This window comes from Crocodylus siamensis, chromosome 4, assembly GCF_052110815.1.
Source record: "Crocodylus siamensis isolate JL-2025a chromosome 4, ASM5211081v1, whole genome shotgun sequence".
In the NCBI taxonomy this organism is placed as follows: Eukaryota; Metazoa; Chordata; order Crocodylia; family Crocodylidae; genus Crocodylus; species Crocodylus siamensis.
The window spans coordinates 169,903,970-169,927,886 of NC_143398.1; the positions used below are offsets into that span (position 1 = coordinate 169,903,970).

Consider the following 23,917-nt stretch of genomic DNA (forward strand, 5'->3'; position numbering starts at 1 on the left):
AACCCATAGATTTCAAATAGGAATCCAGAGTGCTCAAAATATTATGACCTACTGTGGTCTTTCTGAGCTCTTTGCAGCAGAAAAAACTGTTGTATTATTTTTCCATAAACAAAAAAATCAGTAAAAACCAAGAGCTGGGAGTTTCTGAGGGGTGCCTCAAGTCTAAAAAAAGTTGAGAACCACTGGCCTAGAAAGTAAAGGGTATTAATATGACACTATTGCAATATTAAACAGGTAAACATGGCTTTAAATTCAGAGTATAAACACTTTGGCTTGCTTAGTACACTAGGAAATTAATGCCAAGGTCTGAACTGTATTGATAGGGACATGTCTAGACTGCTTCTTTGCTAAGCTTTAGGATCACCACCAAGAAACACAGCTCACCCTCATCCCTACCCTGTACATGCCATGTCCTGGGAATTAAGCAGTCTAGCTACTTCAGAGCAGCCCTCCACATGCAATACTAAGCACAGCTGAAGCAGCCTAAGAGCATGTGATTAATGATTAGGACCACTGTGAATCAGCTACATAGCCTTGTTTGACCCAAGTGGAGTGGGAGGGGGAGTGGGTGGGTGTGCTTCATACCAGTGCTTCTGAGCTCACAGGGGCATCATAGACACAAGCCATAGGATGTGATGAAAAGAGTTTTAAAAAAAAGCTTTTAAAAACTGAAATTGATAGGTCATACAAGACAAGCTCAATCAAATCTATCCACATCCTTTTGCTAGAAAGAAAATGTTTAGTTGGAGTTGCTTGTTCTATCAGAGATCCTACTTCAGGGGAAAGAAGAGGTCAGTCCTGTTGTTGAGTTGATCAGTGTGATAATGGTTGTTACTTTTCCCGCTTTTGGCAAAACAGGCAGACACAAGGTGGGGAAAGAGGATGGGTAATAAAAGGGAGAGAAGTGCTTTTGATGTTCTGTAGCTATTCAGGTGCAGGCTTGGGTGTGACAGGTTAGCCATGAAAGCTGTTGTTCTAGCTTACTTCTCTAGTCTGGGACATCTGATAGCTGTGGTCAGGTCCCTCTTGTCATGCTGAGCATGGCTGAATGTGACATCTCAACTAATTGTGCTGGTGTGGGGCAATACGGGTAGTCTGAGGCTCAGATGAAAATCCAAGAAAGAGAGAGCATGAGGAAGCTAGTTGGGGGCAAAGGATGAAGGATAAGCAGAGAAAGTTGCGCACAAGGGAAGGACAGACATGCAGGGTGCCAGGGTGGGTGTCCTGTGTATCAGGTTGGAGTCCTTGCTGGCTTCACTGGTGTCCCAACATCTCTGTCTCAGTGATCAGGGAATAGACAACCTTTTCATGCTTTATTGACTAATCTGGCCAAATTTCTGACAGCAAATTTAGTAGATTAATTTCCGGTCTCATACTTCTCCTATTTATCAAACAAGAATGTAATATAGTCTTTGGGTATTATCAGTAGGCCTTTTTGTTCAGACTAATTTCAATCTTTTAGTTCCTTTTCAGTACTCATTCTGTCAACATTCCTTGCTACAGGTTACTTTATATAGTTGTGGTCACAGTTGGAGTGGATGTTTTGACCCCCCACTTATTAAAGTAGTGCTCAGAATCTGTTAAATCAGCCTGCTGCCTCTTGACTCCTTATACTGTACGTTTTTCAGCATAGAAGACCATTTTGCTAAAGATTTATGCAACACCTGCCACCATGAGGATGAAGTCTATTGATATCGCTACAATATAAAGAGAACAGTAACATGATTCAACATCCTAACTATTGGTTTTCAATATTGTATATAGATTTTGTTTCCATTAGTCAGGAATGTTTAGAGCTTTCCCCCCAGTCATTAATTTTGAAGGGATGAACAGGCATCATTTTCATATGATACTTATGAGAAAACCATCTTCTGACTATTCTGTGTGCAATGAGTACTTAAGACTTTTCTGTATTTGTGATCTTTAATTCATACATACAATTTAAATATCTCATTTTTGTCAATATGCAAGATTTTTAGTAGTTAAAAGAGTTGTGCTCTAAGCTATTGTTCCTTTCCCTACTGCTTTTTGCTGACATGGGCTATTTTTGCTGTTAAGGGAATAGCTGGTTCAGCTGTGTAAGGCATCTGATTAATTAGATAAATACAATGATTTGTGAGCAGTTATAATAAAGCCTTGCAACAAGTAATAAGCTGCATCCTTTAAAGAAAAAGAAGTAATTCAGCAATTACTGCACTTGCGCAATTATAGGTATGGTCACTAGTATTGACTATTGTCCCATTATAATTGTGTCTATTTTCGATTGCTTATAACTTTCGCAGACTTTAACTGTTCAGGATTAAATGTTATTTTCTGTGGGTCTGCCAAAGGCTACATATTTTGAGAAAATTTAAGCTAATGTTTTTCACCTGTTTCCAAAAACTAGGCTAGGGAAAAATATATCCTTTTGCCCATGTTAAAAACTGGTAGCTTAAAAAGAAAAACAAACAAACCCAGTTCTAGCCCTACCCACCCCCCTGTCTCCATACTTTGGAACAATAACTTTAAAAGTAGGTAGGGCAGTAGGCTGTGTCTGGGACATGCCTTCTGCCATCCTGTGAAAGTCTGTCAAAATTTGGCCAAGTTATAAACTCATGAAACACTGCAGTTTGTGCATGCTCAGGAGAGTTTTCTTAGTTTTAGCAGCTTCATTTATATTGGGAAGGCTCCAGGCTGTGGCTGACCAAGACTTTCACTGCTATTGCAGTTCTGGGTTGCTGTGGGCTGTGTCAAGTCTGGGCACCTGAACTGAACACAAAGGAGACTATCACCCACTCTCATTGATCCCCTGCTTGGCTTAGGCAGTATGGAAGTAAAGACTGAAATGCAGGGAGGACAAGAGCTGGACCTTTAGGAGAGTGGAAATAGAATGAAACACAAAGTCAAGCATGCAGGAAATGCTGGGACTGAAGTCTTGTGCTGGGGAGGCTAGGGCTTAGGGAGGCCAGAAGCTGCCTGCTCAAGAAGAATGGGGACAGGAGGAGTGGTTGGGATTGGCTGGGCAATGAGACTCAAATGGGGAATCAAGAGAAGAGTGAGACTAGTGGATGGGAGGGGAAAATTTAGACCAGTGTGTTTAAAGCTAGGCACATATATCATTATGATGTGGGTGATGATGTTGATGCCTAGAAATCCTAGTCATGGACCTGGACCTGAGTACTAGGCACTCAACAAAACTGACCTGATTTTCAGAGAAGATGCTGTCTCACAACTCCTGCAGAACCTTAGGTCCCTAGGCTGGAAGATACTGAATCAGACCACAGCATAACTTTCTTTAATTTGGCAAATAACACAAGACTTTCTAGCAAGAAGTTATTAACAGTATTATAACTAGAAGTGCTAGATATGTAGGCCACTGTGGCTAGGTCTCTATCTAGCTTCACTGGGCATCTGTCTTAGGCAGCTGAGCATGAAAGAAACTCCTACCCTAAGAAAGATGCAAGGCCTATTGCAATCAGTGGCAATACTGCCACTTACCTGAGTAGGTTTGAGAACAAACTCTGAACTATCAGAATACATGGTTATCACATAACCACTGCCTTCCCCATCTATACAGGCTGTGTCTATGACTTCCCACAGATTGGTGCCTTCCTCTTAAAAGTGTCCATGTGAGTTGTAGATTTATATACCTTCCATGCAGGTCCTACTCCTGGTCATGTCAACATCATAGAAAGAAAATGCATCCTACCAACATAGGCAGCAGAAGGCTGGGGCAAACAGGGCTTAGCCCCCCCCCAAACTTTTCACGGCAGCCACTGACAGCAGCAATACTATGGCGCTGCCATCTCATAGTATCTAGTGTCACTCGGCATGCAGCTGCTCCTCCACTGCAGCGTATAGCACCAGTACGCACCAGCCCCACAACAGCCCTAAGGGAGGGAGGGGTGGGACTCAAGCAGGGCTCAGCCCCCCTGAATAATATTTTACCCTTCTGCTTATATCTCCCAAGTTGAAATTAGTACGCTCTTTGCCTGAGTAAAGGTTACAGGACAGAGCCACTAAATCTGGAATTACATTTTTAAAAGGGAAAAATATCAAAAGGCCCCATTCTCTGCACAGACTGATTGAAGTATATTGTGCATAGAGAGCCAGCATTAGGCTTATGTACTAGATAAGCCTCTCTTAATTCCTGAAGTTGACTTTGTTCCTCTTTATTGGTTTTACACCAGAAACTCCTGTGATGTAAGTGGTGTGAGAGCAGAATATGGCCCCATGCATAGGATACATTTTGGAAAGTGTTGGTCATATTTTTTCTCTTCAGGTACTTTCCTCTGAAAAAGAAGCAAATGCCTTTCCATAGCTTCTTCTGGAAGCCAGGACATCAGGGAAGCTCAGCTCCCATTGTCAGCTCAGGTGTTTGGAAACTCTTTTAGCTTGGCTTGGTGCTAATCAGGTTTGTGCTGAACCATTCTCCTTAACATTCTTCCTCCATAAGCCTAACTCTCATCTCACTCAAAACTAGTTTAAATCAGGAGACACTCCATTAAAGTCAGTAAATAATATACTTCTCGGGGCCCCAGTTGTGCAAGATATTTAGTCAGAAGTATAACCATAAGCCATAGGTAATTGCACTGACTTAAAAAGTCTGAGCCTGAAACATGTCACAAAGGTCTCAGAAAAGTATCTGAGAACTAAGGCTTGCATGCAAACATCCAAGGAGGAAAATCATGACCAGTGATTCAAAAATACATGAATGACTTTCTCTTTTAAAGGAAGACTACATTAATGACACAAGGTCAAGCTAAAAGTATTTTTACATGTCTTATCCACAGTGCTTGTGGTCAAACTTATGAGAGACTGTACATAGCCATAAATACAAGATACGGAATTTTGGGAGAACGTAAATGATCAGTTTGCTAGAAAATGATTCACCGCCTGTAATTTCTTCTGCATTTCAATTTTTCTTCTTTAAGAGTCTTTGTTTCAGCATGCAGTGGGGTGGTGGGACAGGTCAGGGAAGTTAGTTATGAATAGTCTGCCCAGCTATTGGAAAGTAATTTGTTGTTAGAAGCAAAGTTCTCAGCAGTCTTATTTGTTCAGTGAATGGCACCTGAATAGAGTGACTATTGGCAAGAATGAAATGCATTTTTCTTGTTTCTAAACTCCATGTGGTCATAGACAATGCACAGACTGATTGATTTGTCTTTGGCTCTGGAGCAAAACTAAGCTAGAGTCTCTCTGAAGTTTCTTGGTCTGCTGCTGTGCTTCTTTTGCCTGCATGTGCCCATAGATGCATTACTGTGAGAGATTGGTTTGAACCAAAATCCCAGGCCAAAAGATGCTTGTACTTTGGAATTTGAATCCAGATTCAAATTCTGTGATGTGAGCATGAGCATGTGAAGGAGTGAAACTAAGTCACCCACTCAGAGACCCTGCAGATCCACTAGACATCTTTACTTCTTCCTGGTGGTTCTCCCCTGCCCTCATTCCTCCTTCCCAGGCAAAATTTATTCTCTCTGCTTCAGTGTGGATGATGAAGCTATGTACCACAGCTCCTCAGTGATTCAATTGTGGTTCAGGCTTTTCATGCTTGTGGAGCTGAGTTAGCTTTAACCCTTACATGTGCCTCTGACTGTGCATTTGGTACTTTAGTAAGTACTAAATTACTGGGCATGACCCACTGGTGCATTACCCAGTGGCTCACAGTTATTTTTAGACTCTACGTGACCATAGCAACGAACTACAGCAATGTAGCTCATTGCTACAACAACATAACATCGGCATCACACATTGTGCCCCTCGATGCTACGTTGCCATAGTGATAAGCTATGTCATCGTAGCTTGTCATTACAGCAACATAGCTTCTCATGTAGATGCACCCAATGTGGAGGACTCAAAAAGTGCTGTGCTTTCTTCTGTAGTGTAGCAATCAGGTATCAGAAAAACGAGAGAGAGCCAAAGAATTTCAACCTGATGGGGCACTCAAAGCTCTGACAATCAGGTTAGTCAAAAAGATGTTGGCATAACAGATGGGTGATGCTGTTCTTTAAAATCCAGTTTGGTCAGTGGCTAACATCAGCATTGTATTCAGTATCAAGGAATCAATCAGATATTACTGCAACATAATTTTAACTACTGTATCAGGGAAATACCAAACATGAGACAAGACTGGCATCAAAAAACCTTCCCAAGTTGAGACTGCTAATGTTAGCAACTTAAAAGATCAAATGTTAATGAATGTAATCTGAAAGCTTTAGAAGGTGTTTAAAGAGCAGAATCTAACCTCCTCTTCCTTTTACTCTTCTGCATCTTTGGTATTTATTTCTCATGAGGTTTTCTCTTTGATTTGTTTTTTTCTGTTCCTGGCCTAAATGGTGCTATGGTGGCAAACAAAGAACTCAGCATAACCTACCAAAGCTGTGGCATGAGGTAACAATCAGAATGGATGACAGTGGAGAATACACAATCCTCCTTTGGAAAAAAAAACAGCTCTAGTCTGCAGTATAACTGTGTTGCATGACAGACAAAATCATCAGAGTGCAAAGAACTATAGAACATGTAAGACAATGTATTGATAAGGAAGATTGGTCTTCATTTCTCTCCAGCAAGACAGAAATATCTTGTTGCAGGATGGACTTCAACCTTATCAAAATCTACCACATAGAAGAGCAGGGTTCAGAGAAGCAGGGAAGGTAGCAGGGGTGGGGAATCAACAGCCTGTGGCAGTGGCCGGGTCACAAGCACTTGACCTACAACTCTGAAAGGTTGACAACCCCTGGCCTAAGTAGTTTCGAAATCTCATATTTAGCTCACTGATGTAAATGTAGATAGGAGTCATGTCTCCAATATGATATATATCAAGAGGGGGAAAAAACAGGGAATCAGACTGAACTGGAAGAGAGAACCAGAGGAATTCAGCCATATGCAGATTGCCAGCATAAAGCACATACCTCACTTAAATGTGAGACAAAGTGATACAGAGGCTTTGTGTTTCCTTCTGTATAAGGTTATATTTCACCAGTGAGATAGACAGGATAATTCAAATGATTATTCCTTAATATCTCTGTTAGAAATGGCCATAAGCATCAGGACTCCTAGTTTCAATCTAATGTAGAATGATAGCCAAGCCTAATATAAGGTGGTCTTTCAACTTGCGACCTTGCATAGGCCTTATTTTTAACCTAGTTTATTAAGTCCCTGAATATGATTTCCTGCCCTAGAGCACCTAAGTTTTGTAATGCTCCCTGAATCAGCATTTTCAGAGCTAGTATTTCCTCCAGTGATTGCTGAGAGGTGTTGCTGATTGCTTACTCAGAGGGACATGTAGTCAGAAAAGGCTACGAGGGCTTTGGGTTTTGCCTGGCTGTCTGGCTTAAAGTTCTCCAGGAGCCAAATCCAGACTGAATGTCTGACATGCATTTCTCTAACTGATGTGACACCTGTCTTGCATGTTACTAGGGTCTTTTTTTAAAAAACTCAACCAATATGTTGAAATAAAGCACAAAAACATAAAATTCCTATGACACTTTATTCTGGTAAACATCTATTTAGTCTGATGTGCTGAAAAGAAAAGAAAGGACAATGTGGAAAGCATTTCACCAAACACAGACATCTTTTTGTATGGCTAAACAGGACAACGTACTGCAAGGGTTTCTGATGCTGCAGAGGCAGGGGAGAATCCAGTGGGGTGTAGTGGTGCAGTTGCACCGTGATTTGATTCATGGTCCACCCAAAGTTTCAAACCGGCTGCCTGGCAGTGGCGGTGGTGGTGGCGGCGGCAGCAGCAGCAGCAGCAGCACTTCTGTTCAGGCAACAGTGAGGGAGTCAGTTGATTGCATGGCTCATATAATCCATCTGATTTCTTCTAAACTCTTCATTCTACTGGTGTTTAATGACCTTGTTTCCTTTTTAATTGTCTTGATATTCTACAAATCCAGCTATCATTTCTTCTGGAGTTCTGCTCTCTGCTAACTGTTCCTAGTAATGTAGATCCTATTTCACAGACCTGCAGGCCATTTTTAACTCCAGCTAAAAATATTAACTCAGATGTGGAGATAACTTTCAGTGAAGCATTCACTGCACTGTCAAGGTGCTCACAAAGACTAGTTTTTGTTTTGTGAATCTGAAAAAGATGTACATTTAATTCTTATAATTACAGAACTAATGAAACAAAATCTTTTGATTATTTTGCCTAGTTTGTTGTGGTTTTGTACATATTATGTGATATAACAAATTAAGCCACATTCCAATAAATTTATATTTGTTTTTGTTTCTATCTTAAACTGAACAGTATAGCCCCAGACTCCTGCCCTATTGGTAAAGCTTTTAGTTTCTTTTTAACTAGAGAAAAATACGTGTTGTGTTATATGGCCCTCTGTACTGCCCATGCAAAGTGCTTCCTATCATCACTTGTCTCACAAAAGCAACCATAATCACAACTCTTCCTAACCGTACCACTAGGTAATCATCCTAGTGTTTTGGCTGATACACTGTTTTTGATATATTTGATTGATACACTATCTTCCACACTATCTGGCAGAAGGGGAACCCATGGAATAGCTCTTCATGTTCCACTTCTTCCCTTTAACTATAGAATATGGTCTAGTGGAAATAAGTTTAGCAGAGGAAAGAAGGAAAACTTCTCCCCCCACCCCCTGACATAAATCTGGCACTCAGTTCCTGACCTCAGACAAGTGACCTGATTTAACAGTGCACTTCAACTGCTTTATTCCCTTATGGCACCACTAGCTAACTAGGTACTGTACTTATAATGGCCATCAATATTCTAGTAGCCAAGAATTTCACAAAGATTATCCTGAGTAGATCTGTGCAGTGGAAGATGTAATATTTTGCCAGTTTACAGATGGGGAGCCAAGCTGCAGGAAGATTGAGTTAGCTCAAGGCCACCCAGAAGATTTGAGGCAGAGGTGAGAAGTTAACTCAGATAGAAAATCCAGTGTAGTGCCTTAGCCACCAGACTCCTTTCTTCCACTGGCCAGTTCTGCTGGATTTACAACTGCTTTGTTTTTCTGGAATGGCAAAAGCAGCTCAGAGGGGCATATAAATCTGTCTCTTTTTATCATTTAGATATCAGTCAGTCATCTTAAATTATCCTGTAGTGCCTGTCAACAATATTATAGAGATGACTGTGATGAATACTGTGCTTACGTTCACTCCTGAAACACCCAGTTTGGTTTTTGTAATCAGCAACCCTTAACAAAATGTAAAGCTTGGATGGAAAAACAGTTATAAATTCTTAGCACATCTTAGAAATATAGGGCCAAATCCTGAAGCCTTGTTTAGTAAGGGCACAGTTGAATAGAAGCCATGTCATAATTTAGTAACTGGCCCTGAAGATTTATACTGGGGTAACTGATGCAGTCATTTTTGAACAAGAAATCTCTGTGTGGGGATACTCACTTTGTCTAATTGACATTGTAGTCAGTGAAGTTCACTGACTTTTCCTAACTGAGGACTTGATCTGAAAACTATAATAAAGAATATCTCTCTAACCCACCAAGAAGAAGCTAACACAGAACATTAACCAGCAATCAGGTGTGAGGATGAAAAGCATTTGGGCTGGGGAATGGAAAGGAGCACTTGTTCACATGCCTGCAGTTTCCTAGTCTCTTCTAGCACAAATCAGGAGGAAGTATCATCAGATGTATGCTTTTTTCTGTCTCTCCATTCTCCTTATGGGCCTGCTTGGGTGTTACTCACCAGCAAACCACACATTCTTTCTTTATCATCAGGCAGCACTCGCAGTGACCCAGTCCTCTCCAACAGGGCAATATAGCACAGGGTAATAAAATGCAACTGCAGACCTGAGACACAAGCAGCAGAGGTACATCCACAACTTCATTCATGTTGCTCACTACTCCTTGTGGCTCCCTGTAGCCCAGCAGCACAACCAGGAGTGGGTGATGGGGACACAAGCCCCAGCACCAGTGTGAAGGAGATGCCAGAATGGACTTGCAGGGGGCACCACCCTACTGTGAAACCAAGCCCATGGTTGTCTCCTGCCTTGGGCAACTGAAATTGGTGGTGCCTGGGAGTCAGGTCCAGCAGCCGGGGCCTTGTATCCCTTCTTCAGCCTTACACTGCTTGGGAGACTCCACTGCTTGTGGGAGAAGGTGTGTTGGTATAGCCAGCAGCCAGGGGAGTTAATGCAGCCTTCCCACTACAGCTGCCGTGGTCACCAGATCAAAGGTGGTAAGCTGCAGTGGTAGCTGCAACAGGGGGCTGAGAGAGGGTTCCTGCACCCGGCGGCTCCTCAGGGAACAAACTTTACCAGTTATGACTTTGCTTTTATGGTAATTAAATCAGCCAGCCTGCCCTCAAGCTGTCATTTCAAAGACTCTTGTGTTATGTGTTCTCCGATACCAGCTGGATCTTACATCATAGAAATATCTGTCCATCTGTCTAGCCCTGTGAGACTGTAATCCACCCTGATATCTAAGGCATGTTAAATAAAGTTGCTTACCATTGGCTTACTTTTTGTGCTTTGTTTATAATGCATAATGAAGCATATGTGGCGTGTATCGTTAGAGGCATGTTGTAGACGCTGCAGGGTTATAGCTGAGCACTTCGTGGCTGGAGTCATGATAACTGTGCAGGGCAGTCAGGCATGAAGCCTCTGGGGGAGCCAGCAGGAAACCTGTTCAGATACTGCACTTGCTGCACATTTTAAAAGGCACAGTGAAGGAGCCTGGCACACAGGCAGGTGGAGTGATGGCTGCCTTTCAGACATCCTTGGCCCCACACCTTGGAGGGGGAGGGGGGAGCATTAGCAACAGGTGATGTTGACAGAAGCTTCAGGCATTCTTTGAACTGCTACGCACCCTGTAGGTGAAAAGGCACCTAGCTATCACATGGTCCCATACTGTGGCACCAGCAAGTTTGCTATGGGTTATTTAGTGGGGGGGATAAAAAAAGGAAGTGAAACTGATAAAGCAAAATGATAGGTTTGATAACTAATGCCTTGCCAGGATGTAGTGCTGATCCTGTGGTGGTCATCTGAATGGGAATGTAGATTGAGCATGGGACTGGAAATTAGGAGAGTCAGGCTCTGTTCCTCGTTCTGTTGATAACTCATTGGGACACCTTGGCTCGGTTAGCTAGGGGCAAATAATTCTATGCAGAAGAAGACACAAGGATCCCTTCGTGCTAGTGTACACAGACAGTGCCCACCATAATGGCGCTTCCAGTAATGGGATGTGCAAAGGAGAAACACCAGCAGTTCTGGCAGTATTATTAGTCCTGGCAGTGATGGTTACCCAGTGGCCATCTTGTTTCTTCTACAGATGAATAGGGATCCTGGTTTTCTCTGATAAAAAATAATCCCCAATTTCTAAGATTTAAAAAAGTAATCCAAAATCCACCATTTCCTGTGATTAAAATGAAACACCATTAATATATAGATAGCTGTATAGTGGCATTTCATTTTGATTGTGGAAAAATGTGGATTTGGGGGTTGCTTTTTTTAAATCTAAAAATTGGAGGTTTTCTTTTATCAGCGAAAACCAGGATCCCTGCTGATGAATGAAGGCAAAAAATCTTCCAGGCTCTATTGCTTTGACGGTGTACTCTGTCTTCTTCCTGTTCAGAGCTTAATTTGGCACAAGTGAGTTCTGTGTCTCCATCATGCCATCTATAAAATGGCAACAGGAGTCAAGGTCTGCAGTTCAAGGTCTGTTTGTGAATAAGTGCAGAGCACTGATGCTGCTGTTCAGGAGAGAAACTTTCTGGTGCAGGCTCCTTGGGCTGGCTGAATCTGGTATTGCTATACAGGAGAACAAAGCAGAGGCTGAGGAAGGAGTGTCTCAGGTTTCTGCATAGACTCCCTCTGGCCAAGTAAGGAGACATACTGGCTGTGTGCTATGATTGTCCAGATTAGGTTTTTGTAGCCCAGAGGCTAATGGCATGTATTTCATTTCATTGTCAGTCAGGTTGAGAGGATGGTAAAAGATTTGTTTTATTTTAATGCAAAGGCTGCTATGCATTGGCAACTGTCTCTTTTTAGAGCTAATATTTCAACTTAACTGCCCAGACCAGCAGCAGGTGAAGCCATCCTGTGTGCCCCTAACCTGTAGTGAAAGAATGTGTGTACAGTACAGTAAGTTACCTCCAATTCCTTTTAGGTTAGGATTTTAAACAAGAAGATCGATTTTAGCGATATTCAGTCCCGATGTGGTTCCAAGGATAACATCAAACATTCCGCAGGGGGAGGAAATGTAAGTAGAGATGCTATCTGAAAAGGCATCCTGACTGTGATGATCCACTTTGCACAACCCAGCCCTCCGTCTCCATTCTCCCAAACACTATTTTCCTTCTTGCTAATGTCTTACATCAGTCTGGTCTGGTAGTCTGTCAACCCTGCGTATTCAGTGGTGGGCTTCTGATCCTTCCCCACAGAGCACAGCAGATTTCCAGGACTCAGCTAGGAAAGTGGTAAGGCAGGACAAGATGGGTACTAAGTGCCACAAGAAAGCCAAGAACCTCAGGACATACAAGCATCTGCACCTCTGATGGAGCACCAGAAAGGAGTTCAATAAGAAATGGGATCTGGCCTCAGGCCATGTATTTATAGAAGTAACAAGTATCCTTTTCACTTACTGCATTTGTCTCAAAATACAAGGTTCTTTCCTCTATACACAGTCTCAGAAAATGTCCAAATGCCTACAACACATTTCAGCAATATGATTTCATTCAAATTTGTTCACATTTCAAACCACTGGATGTACTAGGAGAGGTCAGGCCTGGTCATATTGGATATTTGCACATTTTAGGATTTCCCTGTAAAGGTAACCAAAAGACAGATAGCAAATTCTACCAGTGTGAAAGAGCTCAAGGTTGAGTACGTACTGTTGTAAGTCTTTGTCATCTAACTGTTAGATTTAGCCATCTGAAAGAGAGAGAGAGGAAAAATATAACTTCAGAATAAACATGGCTGAAAGAGGATAGGTTCAACTGATACGTTGCTCCTTTTTTGCCACTGTATTCCAATCATGGCATTATTATTCTTACTTCAGCATAAATGGGAGTAACTCAAAGCAGGAAAACTGTGATTGTACATCATGTATACAGATCCAGGCTACCCTTAAACTAGCTAGTTTGGGTACTGACTGCACAGTAGCTGTAGCAACACAGAGTTCTTAGTAGGCTACAAAAGCCTACATACATAAGTACTCTGTTGGTTAGTCTGCACTGCTCTTTCATTAGCAGTCCCAAGCTAGCAAGTTTAAAACTAGCTCAGGGATGTTCTGCCTGGGCTGCCATCCTGTCTTTGACTGCAGTATAGTCAGTAGTGAATTGGGCTGAGAATTTAGTGTATTTATTTAGATAAGCCCAGGAAGAGATTTACATTTGAAAGTCCAGTTAAGCCATGTGAAAGGTTTGATATTAAAAGCCCTGATTTCCTGGAAACAAGCGAACAAGAAAGCATAAAAATATGAAGTAAAATGATGTGTGTCAAGCGGCACACCGTGCTTAAATGCTGCCTTTCATGCTGAGAGGAAAGCTCAGAAGCATTTTGGAAAATAACTCCGCCTGTTTATCTTCCTGACTCTCATTTTTCATTTTACTAATTAAAAGAGTTAACATAGCTCTGTCTGGTTCCTTGGTGGAATGGACACTTGCTGTTTAAATCCAGGTGTTTCCCTCCTTTGTGGCATGATCTGTTCTCTACTAACCATCTCTTCTTTTCCAGTGCTTTTCAAAGTTGAGTTTTTCCCTCCTGTGACTTTTTTTCATTCCTATAATGTATTTTGTATGCTTTTAACAGGTACAAATTGTAACTAAGAAGATAGACCTGAGTCATGTCACTTCCAAATGTGGCTCCCTGAAGAACATCCGTCATAAACCAGGTATTGCAGGAATTATTTGCACTAATGTGGCATACAGTGGGCCAAAACCTGCTTGCGCATCCCACATGCACATAACCATTGTTTCAACTAACTTATCATGTAAGCAAGGCGAGAAGGATAAGTAGAAGTTCTCTGTATAGCTACTATAAGGTGCTAAGCACTCTTGCCTGTCCCAGGAAACCGTGTGTGTGTGTATAGATAGATAGATATATGGATTTGAGTATGTACTTAGAATGCTTTTCTGGATAGGGACCAGTGCACTGAGCAGCCACAGCTCAAGCCCCCTAGCTCAAGATGATAATTGGTAGGTACCTGAAGAAACAGCAGAGACTCTGTTTTTAGTCCATTGTTGACTATTGAGTGACTGCTTTCTGGAATGTTAATAGCTTTATTCTGATGTCACATTTGTTAATATGCCATGTTAATAATCCAAAACAAGTATTTGATGGGCCAGCACCATTCCTATAAGCTTTTTTTCCTTCAAAAAGTGGAGTACATTACACATATCTAATGTACAATTATCTAATATGCTGAAAGTAGAAAAAATGGAACAGGATTTGATTTTCAAATAGGAAGTTTTAGCCGTACTTGAATATGTAGTAAAATCAGCCTTGATACAAGTAAACACTGTTCTTTTTCAGTTCAATGAAGTTACACATATATATACCAGATACTAAAGTGGTTGTAGCATAGTGATAACCTGTGGCTCTTCATTTTATCACCTGTCTTTGCAGAAAATGTTATAAAAAGGTTTTTTATATTGTTTTGTTTTTTACTTCATGCATTGCAGTATATAAAATAAGGCCATATACCAGTGATACTATGTTCAAAATTTGCCATATATCTTCACATGATGTAGTGTATGGGGTTTTTTTTCTTTTCTTTTGAACTGGAATATGGTTGCCACCATTAATGCAGGGGTGCACATGTTTTTGTGGCTCTTTGATTAATACTGTCTTCATACCGGCTTCTCAGTCATAACACCTGAGTGTCATTTCCTTGGGTATTTACATAGACATGCCTGAAAATTGGATGAGAACTATTTCAGATGTTCTGTATACTACAATAAACAATGCACACAACTTCTAATATGCATTCAATAAAGAAAAAATATATATACAAATACACATGCACTTACACATATGTTTGAGTTTTACAGAGGTAGGTAAACTAATGAATGTATTCAGATGCAAACACTCCTTGGGCCTCTTAGTCCATATGCTCTGGCTAGGAGCACATATTGCATTTACCTTTGGATAAGTTGTGCCTGTATTTGTCTCGGGACAGAAATACAATATCCTGGGATTGGTGTGTACACATATCACCTCTGTGGTTAGGGTTTAGTGAGTGGCTAAACGTAGTACCAGTTTTCTGCCATTGATTAAATAATGCAATCCCAGAATAACTGTACAGATGTTCTTTGTAATATCCCAGGATAAACTGTTACTACCTTTTATCCTGGAAACTTGTTTTTTTATTCATCCCAGAACAACAGTCATGGATACAGGATTGCATTTTGTCCCAGGATAAAATTGTTTATCCCAGGGTTAAGGTGACATCTGTCAGCAGCCTAAGAAAGGCGTTACACAAATCTTTAATATGTGAAAAACTGGTCATGGTTTGTAGTTGTTACTTAAATTATCCAAATGCAAATCAAAATAAGTTACTAGGGGCAATAATATTGAGATGTAATGTAAAAGAGCACTCATGACAGAAGTATGGAAACCAAAGAAAAAAGCAGAACAGGTAAACCAGGTGCACTTCTTAACTATCGCTAATTATACAATTATAAAGAGATTAAGCTGAGAGGCAGCAAGTTCAAAATTAATACAAGTGAATATGTTTGTACACAGTTCAGAATTAATCTGTGTGAATCATTGCCAAAAAACATTATTGACTTAAATGTGCATTGCAGATGCTGTACTGAGCGGCAGCTTAACACAGTGCTTCAGTTCATCCTTGTTCAGCAGAATACTTAAGCATGTGCTTAAATCCAACTGATGTTAATGGGGTTTACGTATGTACTTAAAAGATGTGCTTTGCTAAACAGACCTGAGTGCTCATCACCTCTCTAAAACAAAAACTGACTAGTGGACCGGACCACATCAGTGGTGTGCTACAGCTTCTGTGCTTGGTTCTATGCTTTCTTTTTTACTAAGAGCCTCCCTCTGCAAGTGCAGGTAAAAGTGCAATAGGTTCTAATGTGTGAACCACACAATTGCACCTCCTGCCGTGCCACACATGCAATTGTACGATTGCACATTAGATCCCATCGCACCACATCTCCAGTGCAGGGAAAGCCTGGGATCATGATCCTGGGCTTCCTCTGCACCAGCTGCTGCAGCTGTGAGCCCCACAGTTGATAGGGCTCAGCAGGGCTCACAGCACTGTTCCCGTGTGCTGTTCCTGCTGTGAGCCCTGCATCTCACAAGGTTCACAGCAGGGGCAGAGTTCTTCCCGCTGCCACCACTGTGTGCGCTGCTTACGGGGCAGACAGTATTTTCCCCGCTGTAAGACCCACAGCTAACAACCCTGCCAGCACTGTGAGCCTTGTCAGTTGTAGGGCTGGCAGCAGGTGGTTCTCCCCTGTGGCTGGGATCCCCTCGGTCGATGGGGCTCCCAGCACCAGGGCCTGGCTGCACATTCAATTAACGCCATAATTAGAACAAGATACAAAATTACTGCAGGCTTTTTGTGGAATAACTTTGTAGCTTATTGTTTGTTTCATCATAGCATTAGTTGATTCAACATGTAGCGGGATCACAACTTAAGGCATGTTTACCTGGTTAATCACATTTTACACATGTAATGTGTAGAGAGGACCTAGTGTAAGAGCAGATTGTTTCCTTAAATAGCTACAAGGACCAATTAATGCCATTGTGGCCTTAGGTTAGAGTTTAAGGATTTGGATTTCTAATACACGGTGTATTGGAAATTTAAAAATAGGACTGTTTTCTTAATTTTCATTTTCTTATATAGGTGGGGGACGTGTGAAAATTGAAAGCGTGAAGCTGGATTTCAAAGAAAAGGCTCAGGCTAAAGTTGGTTCACTTGAAAATGCTCACCATATACCTGGAGGTGGTAACATCAAGGTAAGTAGTCATCAGCAATGATATAGCCGCCACATTTTGGTGAAGCAACTTCTCCATTTCAGAGTAGACTTTGGCCAAAATCAGCGATGACATGAATGGAGGTGTAAGTTACACAGAATGTACAGATGTGCAAAGGAGATGGAGGAGGGCATGGAGCAGGAAAAGAAGTTTGCAAGAGAATACAAAATAGTTTTGTTTGTTCCCCTCAGGCTGGAAACAGAGACTCCCGGTTACTGATCTTGCTAACACTTAGAGTGCAGACAGAAGTGACAGTTTTTGCCTGACCTGGCCACAGGAAGCAGTTTATAAGTGTGACCAAACACAAGTGCAAGGCTGCAAAAATGGATGATTGGGTGAAAATCTGACCCCTCATTGCATGCTGTGTTAGATAAAGATGTTCCAAAATGTAGCATCTTTTGTAAATTGTGTCTGCAGAGCTCTCAGCTTGTTGCTGTTTTCAGATCAGAATGGGGAAAAGGGAGAAGGGGGAATTCAGTCTGAGGGTTTTTCAGGCCCCCCTCCCCAGGGGCAGGTGTATGGCAGCTTCGCCTGAAGGTAGGGAGGCTCCAATCCACCCACCCTTCAGGACAAGCTGGGGAGTCTGAAGAATGAGCTCTCTCCACTGCCTTTTCCCCCTCCCATTCTGAAAACAGTGAGCACTGGCAGAGTGGCCATTGCTATGGGAATCTGGCTGCAGGCTCCCAGTCCCAGCTAGATTCCCCTCTCCCTTGGAACCAACAGCGAACTTGTGTTTGGTCTGCAGTAACGTTGTAACTCAAAGCACTTTGCAGAAAGGTTTTGAGTTACAGCTGGGAGCTGCACTTCTGTCTGCACCCCCAGTGCCCTTCTCTTTCCCTGACTGAACTTCATCCTATCTTCAGACCTCTACCTTAGCTGCTGCTCCAAATCCTCTGTGAGCTTTTAATCAATATAGTAATCTCTGGTGGCCCTGATACAGTTGCTGCTTTCAAATGTCCTATGTTCCAGGGCTTTCCCAGACCAGTAGAAGTGGGGAACTTCATTGCAGGGCTCTGATCCCCAGGAACTGGGTAGATCCTAGCCTTTATTTTATAAGATGTCAAGAAACTAATGTGAACCTTGAGAATTTGGGGTTTGGTTTGAAGCTTTGGCTGGAACTCAGGCTCATATTTGTTCTTGTTAATTCAGTTAACCCATATACTAGACACATCTGGTTACATAAAACTTGCATTGAATCAGCGGGCTGTCCTACTGGTATAAAAATGAGAAGGGTTTTCAGTAAGATGGAGGCAAATTTGAACACTTTACCTGAACTCCAATTGTTTCCAATGGCAACTGAGTGCCTAACTCCCCTGGGTGCCCTGGAAGATCTCAGATTGACTAGTACTGAGTAAATAACTTAAAACAAAAGATTCCAGATATATTAGCTTGTATTTGATTCCACTTAACCATGTTCATGTGCCATCTGTGTTGACTTCCTACAAAGTTTGGAACAACCAGGCTAACGGACACAAATACTTGCTAAGGCAGTGTACATAAAAAGCATATTTACATTCATTCTGGCAGGTTTACATTCTGCCTGAAGGATCATCCTATTGGAGAATTGAAACAATATCATATGACCAACCACAACACACCAATACAGCTCAAATTGGGTGAAACTCACCTCTGATCTGCTGGCCTAGCTTATGGTGTGTGCATACCCAAAGTCTCACATATGCTTGTTAAATGAGGTTGAAATGGGACTTAGTAGCAATTAGGCCTTGTGCTGACTGTGCCCAGGGATGAATTTCAGCCATAGCATATGTTGAATATTCAGGGACATGCCTGAGTTCAATTATTTTCAGGTCTTTCTTTTCCTTTGCTTAAAACAAACAAACAAACCCCTCCCCCCTGCAATCTCGGGCCAAAAATATAAATATTTCATAGATCAGTGAGCATATGATGACCTCATAGATTTTCCAGTAGCAGAAATAAGGTTATGGGAGGGGTTTTCAAGCCTGCCTAAGGAAGTTAGATACCAGAATCTTATGGAAAGTCAATGAGAACTGGGTGCCTAACTCCTACTGCCAAGCACTGCTGGATATTGTGGGTAGGACTACATTCATAGGACTGCGTTCATGTTCTTCTAACTGAAGTATTCAGTGATGGCAGCTACAACCAGGATACTGTACATCATCATACTAGCAGATGTTGAGGCCTCATAAGTGCCACTGACCTCAAGCACCACAAAGGGCACTGGGAACTGGAGAATGGACTCAGAATAAAAAGGTGGAATAATGTATGAATGAGAAAACTGTCCCTAGAGAAAGCAGGCATTGAAATGCATTTGACAATGGAGAAGCCACACTCTTTACTCAAAAACAAATGTTTAAAGGCATTACTTTTCTTGAACAGATTGACAGCCAGAAGCTAAACTTCAGAGAGCATGCTAAAGCCCGTGTAGATCATGGGGCTGAAATCATTACGCAGTCACCGGGCAGATCCAGCGTGGCTTCTCCTCGCAGACTCAGCAATGTCTCATCCTCTGGAAGCATCAACCTGCTTGAATCCCCTCAGCTTGCTACCCTTGCTGAAGATGTCACGGCAGCCCTAGCTAAGCAGGGCTTATGAATTTGCTTCATTTAGCAGTGTATGAAGTAATAATATTTAGGCATGAGCTCTTGGCAGGAATGGGCTCAGAGCAGGTGTTACATTCATTCTTTACCATGTCTAAAATTAAGTCACATCCCAAGACTGTAGTAACTATACAATAAAAAAAATGAAAAAAATAGATACAAAAATTGGCCTGATCTCCATTTACAGCAGGAAGACACTGGCTTTACATGGGTATACAATCAAAGTATGTTATATTGGACAATTATTGTTGCTCTGCTCTGTCTTGCATGGAGTACCGTACTATGATAAAATGCATTTTTACCTTTCATGTGCCTGAAGGCTGTCCACCTCTTTCTGAAGAGCCTTGTTAATATCCCAAGTTGCTCATTTCACTGTTCTGTTGATAGGTGGGAGAAAAAAAAGTTGCCCACTGTAATTTATTACAGGTTAAATTAAACTGAAGAATCCACTTTTCAGAAGGAAGGGCATATAAAGAAAATCAAGTTTAATTAAAGTGTTATTTTGTATAAATGGGTAGAAGAAAGATTGAATTAAGTTATTAACATTTTTGGGCCTGGTTAACCCTGTCAGTGTATAGCTGATTCCAATAAATTATTTAACTAATAACTAAAAATAGTAGTTGAAAAACACTTGAACCGTGCTTGAGGAAGTGACATGGAAAAGCTATCGAAAGGGAGCACTTCCATTCCAATGGACTTGTGTCTGATTAGAATGTTGGTTAAGCGGCTAGATTTGTGTACACACTACCGGTTTCACATCCTTTCCATCTGTTTGATACAGTATTATAGATATATATATTTCTCTGTGGCCATTTGTGATACGCCCTCATATACTTGAATATTATACTTCTTTATTCACAGTATCTGTGTCTCTTGCACCCTTTGGTGTTGCAATTTTAGGTATGTAAAAGTAGATGTTAGCAGGGTTTTTTTCCCTATTCAGAAAAATACATTAAAAAAATGACAAAAATTTTAGCATGAATTGCTTTCTGTAACAACTAAAAGCCGTGACCCTGTTTTAGTGCCAGATGCAAGTCTCTTCTGTGATGCTAGAAAAATAATTCCTTCCCTCCCCTTTTTCTTCACCAAGACTGATTTTGTGGGGTCCAGATGTTTGTAAAAGGGTCTCCAAAGAGGTGGGTTTAGATTTTGGATTTTTAAAAATCCAAAAATAGTTTGGTTTTGGCATTTTTTAAAATTCCTGTAGTAACAATGAATACTGGATTTATTTATTCTTTTTTCTTTTGCTAAAGTTGAAACACAGAATAAGAGTATTAGGGTGTCATTCTAGTCCTTCAGTGATGTCTTATGTATATGATCAAGTGCTCAGTAATAAGCACTGTAGAACATGCCTATAAATTATAATAAATAAATTAAATAAATAAATAAATAAATAAAATAAACATCCTAGACTGGGTCACTATGATGACCAGATAGATAATAGGGTATCTTTAAATCTGAACCAAGTGAGATTATATTGACTATAAAAAGTATAAGACAAAGTGTGAATTAAAAGAAAAAGGCAGAGAGAGATAAACATCACACCTAATGGAGTTACTTGTAAGAATTCCAGTGCTACCTTATGGACACTAAGAAAACACTGAAGGTAATATGGTACTATTATTCATCAGTGGATAATAATCTGCTGATGTTATATATAATAGACATTATGAAATGACCAGTTTACACACTTGCAGAATGGTGTTTTCCTTTTGAAATCTCCAGATAACATTTGCACAGTTAGTTAAGCTACACATGAACCATGAGTTGCAAGCTTTTGAGTATTCTATCTGTTCTTTTTACTTCTTATTTGTACATGAATGTGTGGATCAGGGACTGATCTGAAAAGATGCATAGTCAGAGAAGATTTTTTATCTGTGGAGAAGAATTGTTATAATTAATAGAACAGGATGCCACATAATTAAATTCAGGTAGAAAACTACAAATATTAACAATAAATGTTTGAGGTGTACGAAGATTTTAGCTAAGCAATTCCCAAAAGTATGAAAATTAATTATTTAGCTAAAACTCCAGGTACCTTACTGACAGTAAATTCTTAAATACAACTGTACATCACACTTTAACTCTGCAAAAAGCTTTTTCACACTACAAAGTACCTAATGCTGTTTAGAAATCTGTAATTTTATACAAAAGCAAATGAGCTTAGACATCAAGTTACATACATCAAGAGGATTCTGGCTTCTGCCTTGCAGTTTCTGTACTGATGTTTAGAATAAGCATAAGAATTGACATGGAAATATTGTGCCATGTGGTATAACAAAATCCTTTGCCATTTTTTAAAACAAAACGAGATGGGAAAACAGTATTTTTGAACATGTTGCTGTGTCTGTAGCATCAGTTAATGCAAATTAGCTTTGCACTGTTTTTATTATGTGTTTTGCCAGTGTTAGAGAGAAACTAAGGTACTGCTGAACCTCACCTTCATTGCAGCTGAGCACCAGCAAGGCAGAACAGTGTTTAACCTTCAACTTAAGTATTTTCATTCTCCTTTTAAAATTAACATACTATAAATCATTAACTTGAGTCAGTAGATAGACAACATCCAAAGTTAGATTGGTGCGATACACTTGGTTACTTACTTCATGCATTGAAATGAGCTTCCTTGTCTTAATTCAAGCAAAGACCTTGTAATCAGTAACTGTCCTTCCATGGAAAGCATTCTAGATCTTTTGTGGAGTTAAATGAAGATAAAAGAAATGAAGAGTTTTCACTGTTGAATAAAGAGCAGTTGTGTTGCATGACTCAAGGTGTTCATTGAAAAAGCTCCTCAAAATCTTAATTTCTCAAGAAGAATGTTGTTGTGTTAAAAAAAACCCAACTTTGTAAGCATCTGATGCCCACATTGAAAAGAAAATATATCCAAGGTTCTAGAAAGTACATCTTTAATATTTTGATTCTACTGGTAGGTATAGCCAGTCAGTGGTATCTGAGACCAAACTTCTCTCTATTTGTAACAATACATCATCCAGGGAAATTGAACACTTAAATTGCACCAAGTTGGATAGCAGTAGAATGACCAAAACTGAATATATCTTTTGAGTGATGAGAGTAAAAAAGGCGCTCCTTAAGAATTTCTGCATCTGCAAATTTCTGTTTGTATGTAATCACAGGCAGGAAGAAATCAGCAGAAGTCGAATAGATCTTTGTCCAGTACCATTAAAGGAAAGACTAATAATGATGAAGAAAATCATGTGTCCACTAGATTACACATAGTTTCACTGTACAGCACTAAATGGTATTATCCATTCAAATATGTTAAAGTACAGTAGCAACATTCCTTTCCTCATCGTGACTGCTTGCAAATGTATACAAATTTGCCTATCTACATGACCCAAAAGGAGTCAAAAAGCAGTCATTGTGGACAACCACATACAAGATGTGCTGGACTAAATAATGTTTGGAACCAAGTATGAATGTCCCTTCAAAGACACATGTCTTGAAGTGTAGATCACTTTTGCTATATAAAATGAAGATAGAATTTTAGCGTAGGTGAGCACAGAGCTCACTTGTTAGTAATCTCACTCAAGTAATTCCCTCTGCAGGAAAATGAATAACTTTCACACTTGGAAAAGTCAAACATAAACACCACTTCAACTTTAGCAAAGAGAAAAAAAAGGAAACATATTCTGTATGCTGGGATTTCAAGGAATACAGTCTGCTGTTACAAACCTGTGTTTTTTTCTGATAATTCTAGAGCCTGTTACCATAAAGAGGCATTTCTTGAATGGCTGGTGGTAGTTAGTTCATGTTTTTCAATCCAATTTGCAATTGTATTTGTTGCTGTATAGTGATTGTTTTGCAAAATAAAATTGCTTGTCATCTAACTGCTTGTATCTGTCTCTTCTTTTTGAGATGCAGGCTCTTCTCATTCATTCGTTATACAGCACTACATTACTCGTAAGAAAATATCATATCATATATCTGCTGCCATGGCATATATGAAATCTCACTAAGAGGAGTCAGTAGCCATAGGGGCATGTTGTGTCTGTCAGCTACTCCCCATAATTTGTTCCCAAAGAAGTCAGTTTGCTTTTTGCTTCTAATTGGTGTTTGTTTGTCGTCCCCCACCTTGACTCCACCTCCCTCCCCCCCAATCTGTAGGGTGATATTTCCCTGTCATAACCTTATTTGCCCTGGAAATGTAACTCAAATACTTGCTTTACTTTCTGAATTAGCCAATGCAGCTACCTAGAAATATAACTGATCTCATGAGTAGCTCAGCTTTCCTTTTTTCTTCGTATTTTTTTGTAAGAATTGAATGAAAGTGAAGGTGTCCCTGGAGGTTGGAGTCATCTGTTTCCCCACAAAATATGTGCAGCACAGCTAGCGGCTATAATTTCTCTTACAGCGCACCTACCATATACCAGAGACCTCAAACCTGACTGGGCATGGGCATGTGCTT

The 23,917-nt window shown here is 40.5% G+C and overlaps 1 protein-coding gene across 36 annotated transcripts in view; it reads left to right on the plus strand.

Moving 5' to 3' along the window:
* MAP2 (microtubule associated protein 2) overlaps positions 1-23,339 on the plus strand; it is a 366,938-nt gene extending 343,599 nt beyond the window's left edge. For 23 of the 36 annotated variants that reach the window (XM_090044879.1, XM_090044878.1, XM_090044887.1 and 20 more), the window contains 4 exons: positions 12,081-12,173; positions 13,724-13,805; positions 16,785-16,897; positions 19,274-23,339. In XM_090044879.1, coding sequence (XP_089901005.1) covers positions 12,081-12,173; positions 13,724-13,805; positions 16,785-16,897; positions 19,274-19,489 — 504 coding nt within the window. In that variant the 3' untranslated portion in view covers positions 19,490-23,339. The remainder of the gene's footprint in view (positions 1-12,080; positions 12,174-13,723; positions 13,806-16,784; positions 16,898-19,273) is intronic. The other 13 variants (XM_090044877.1, XM_090044884.1, XM_090044886.1 and 10 more) reach the window with 1 other exon arrangement.
* Positions 23,340-23,917: the final 578 nt, after the last annotated feature.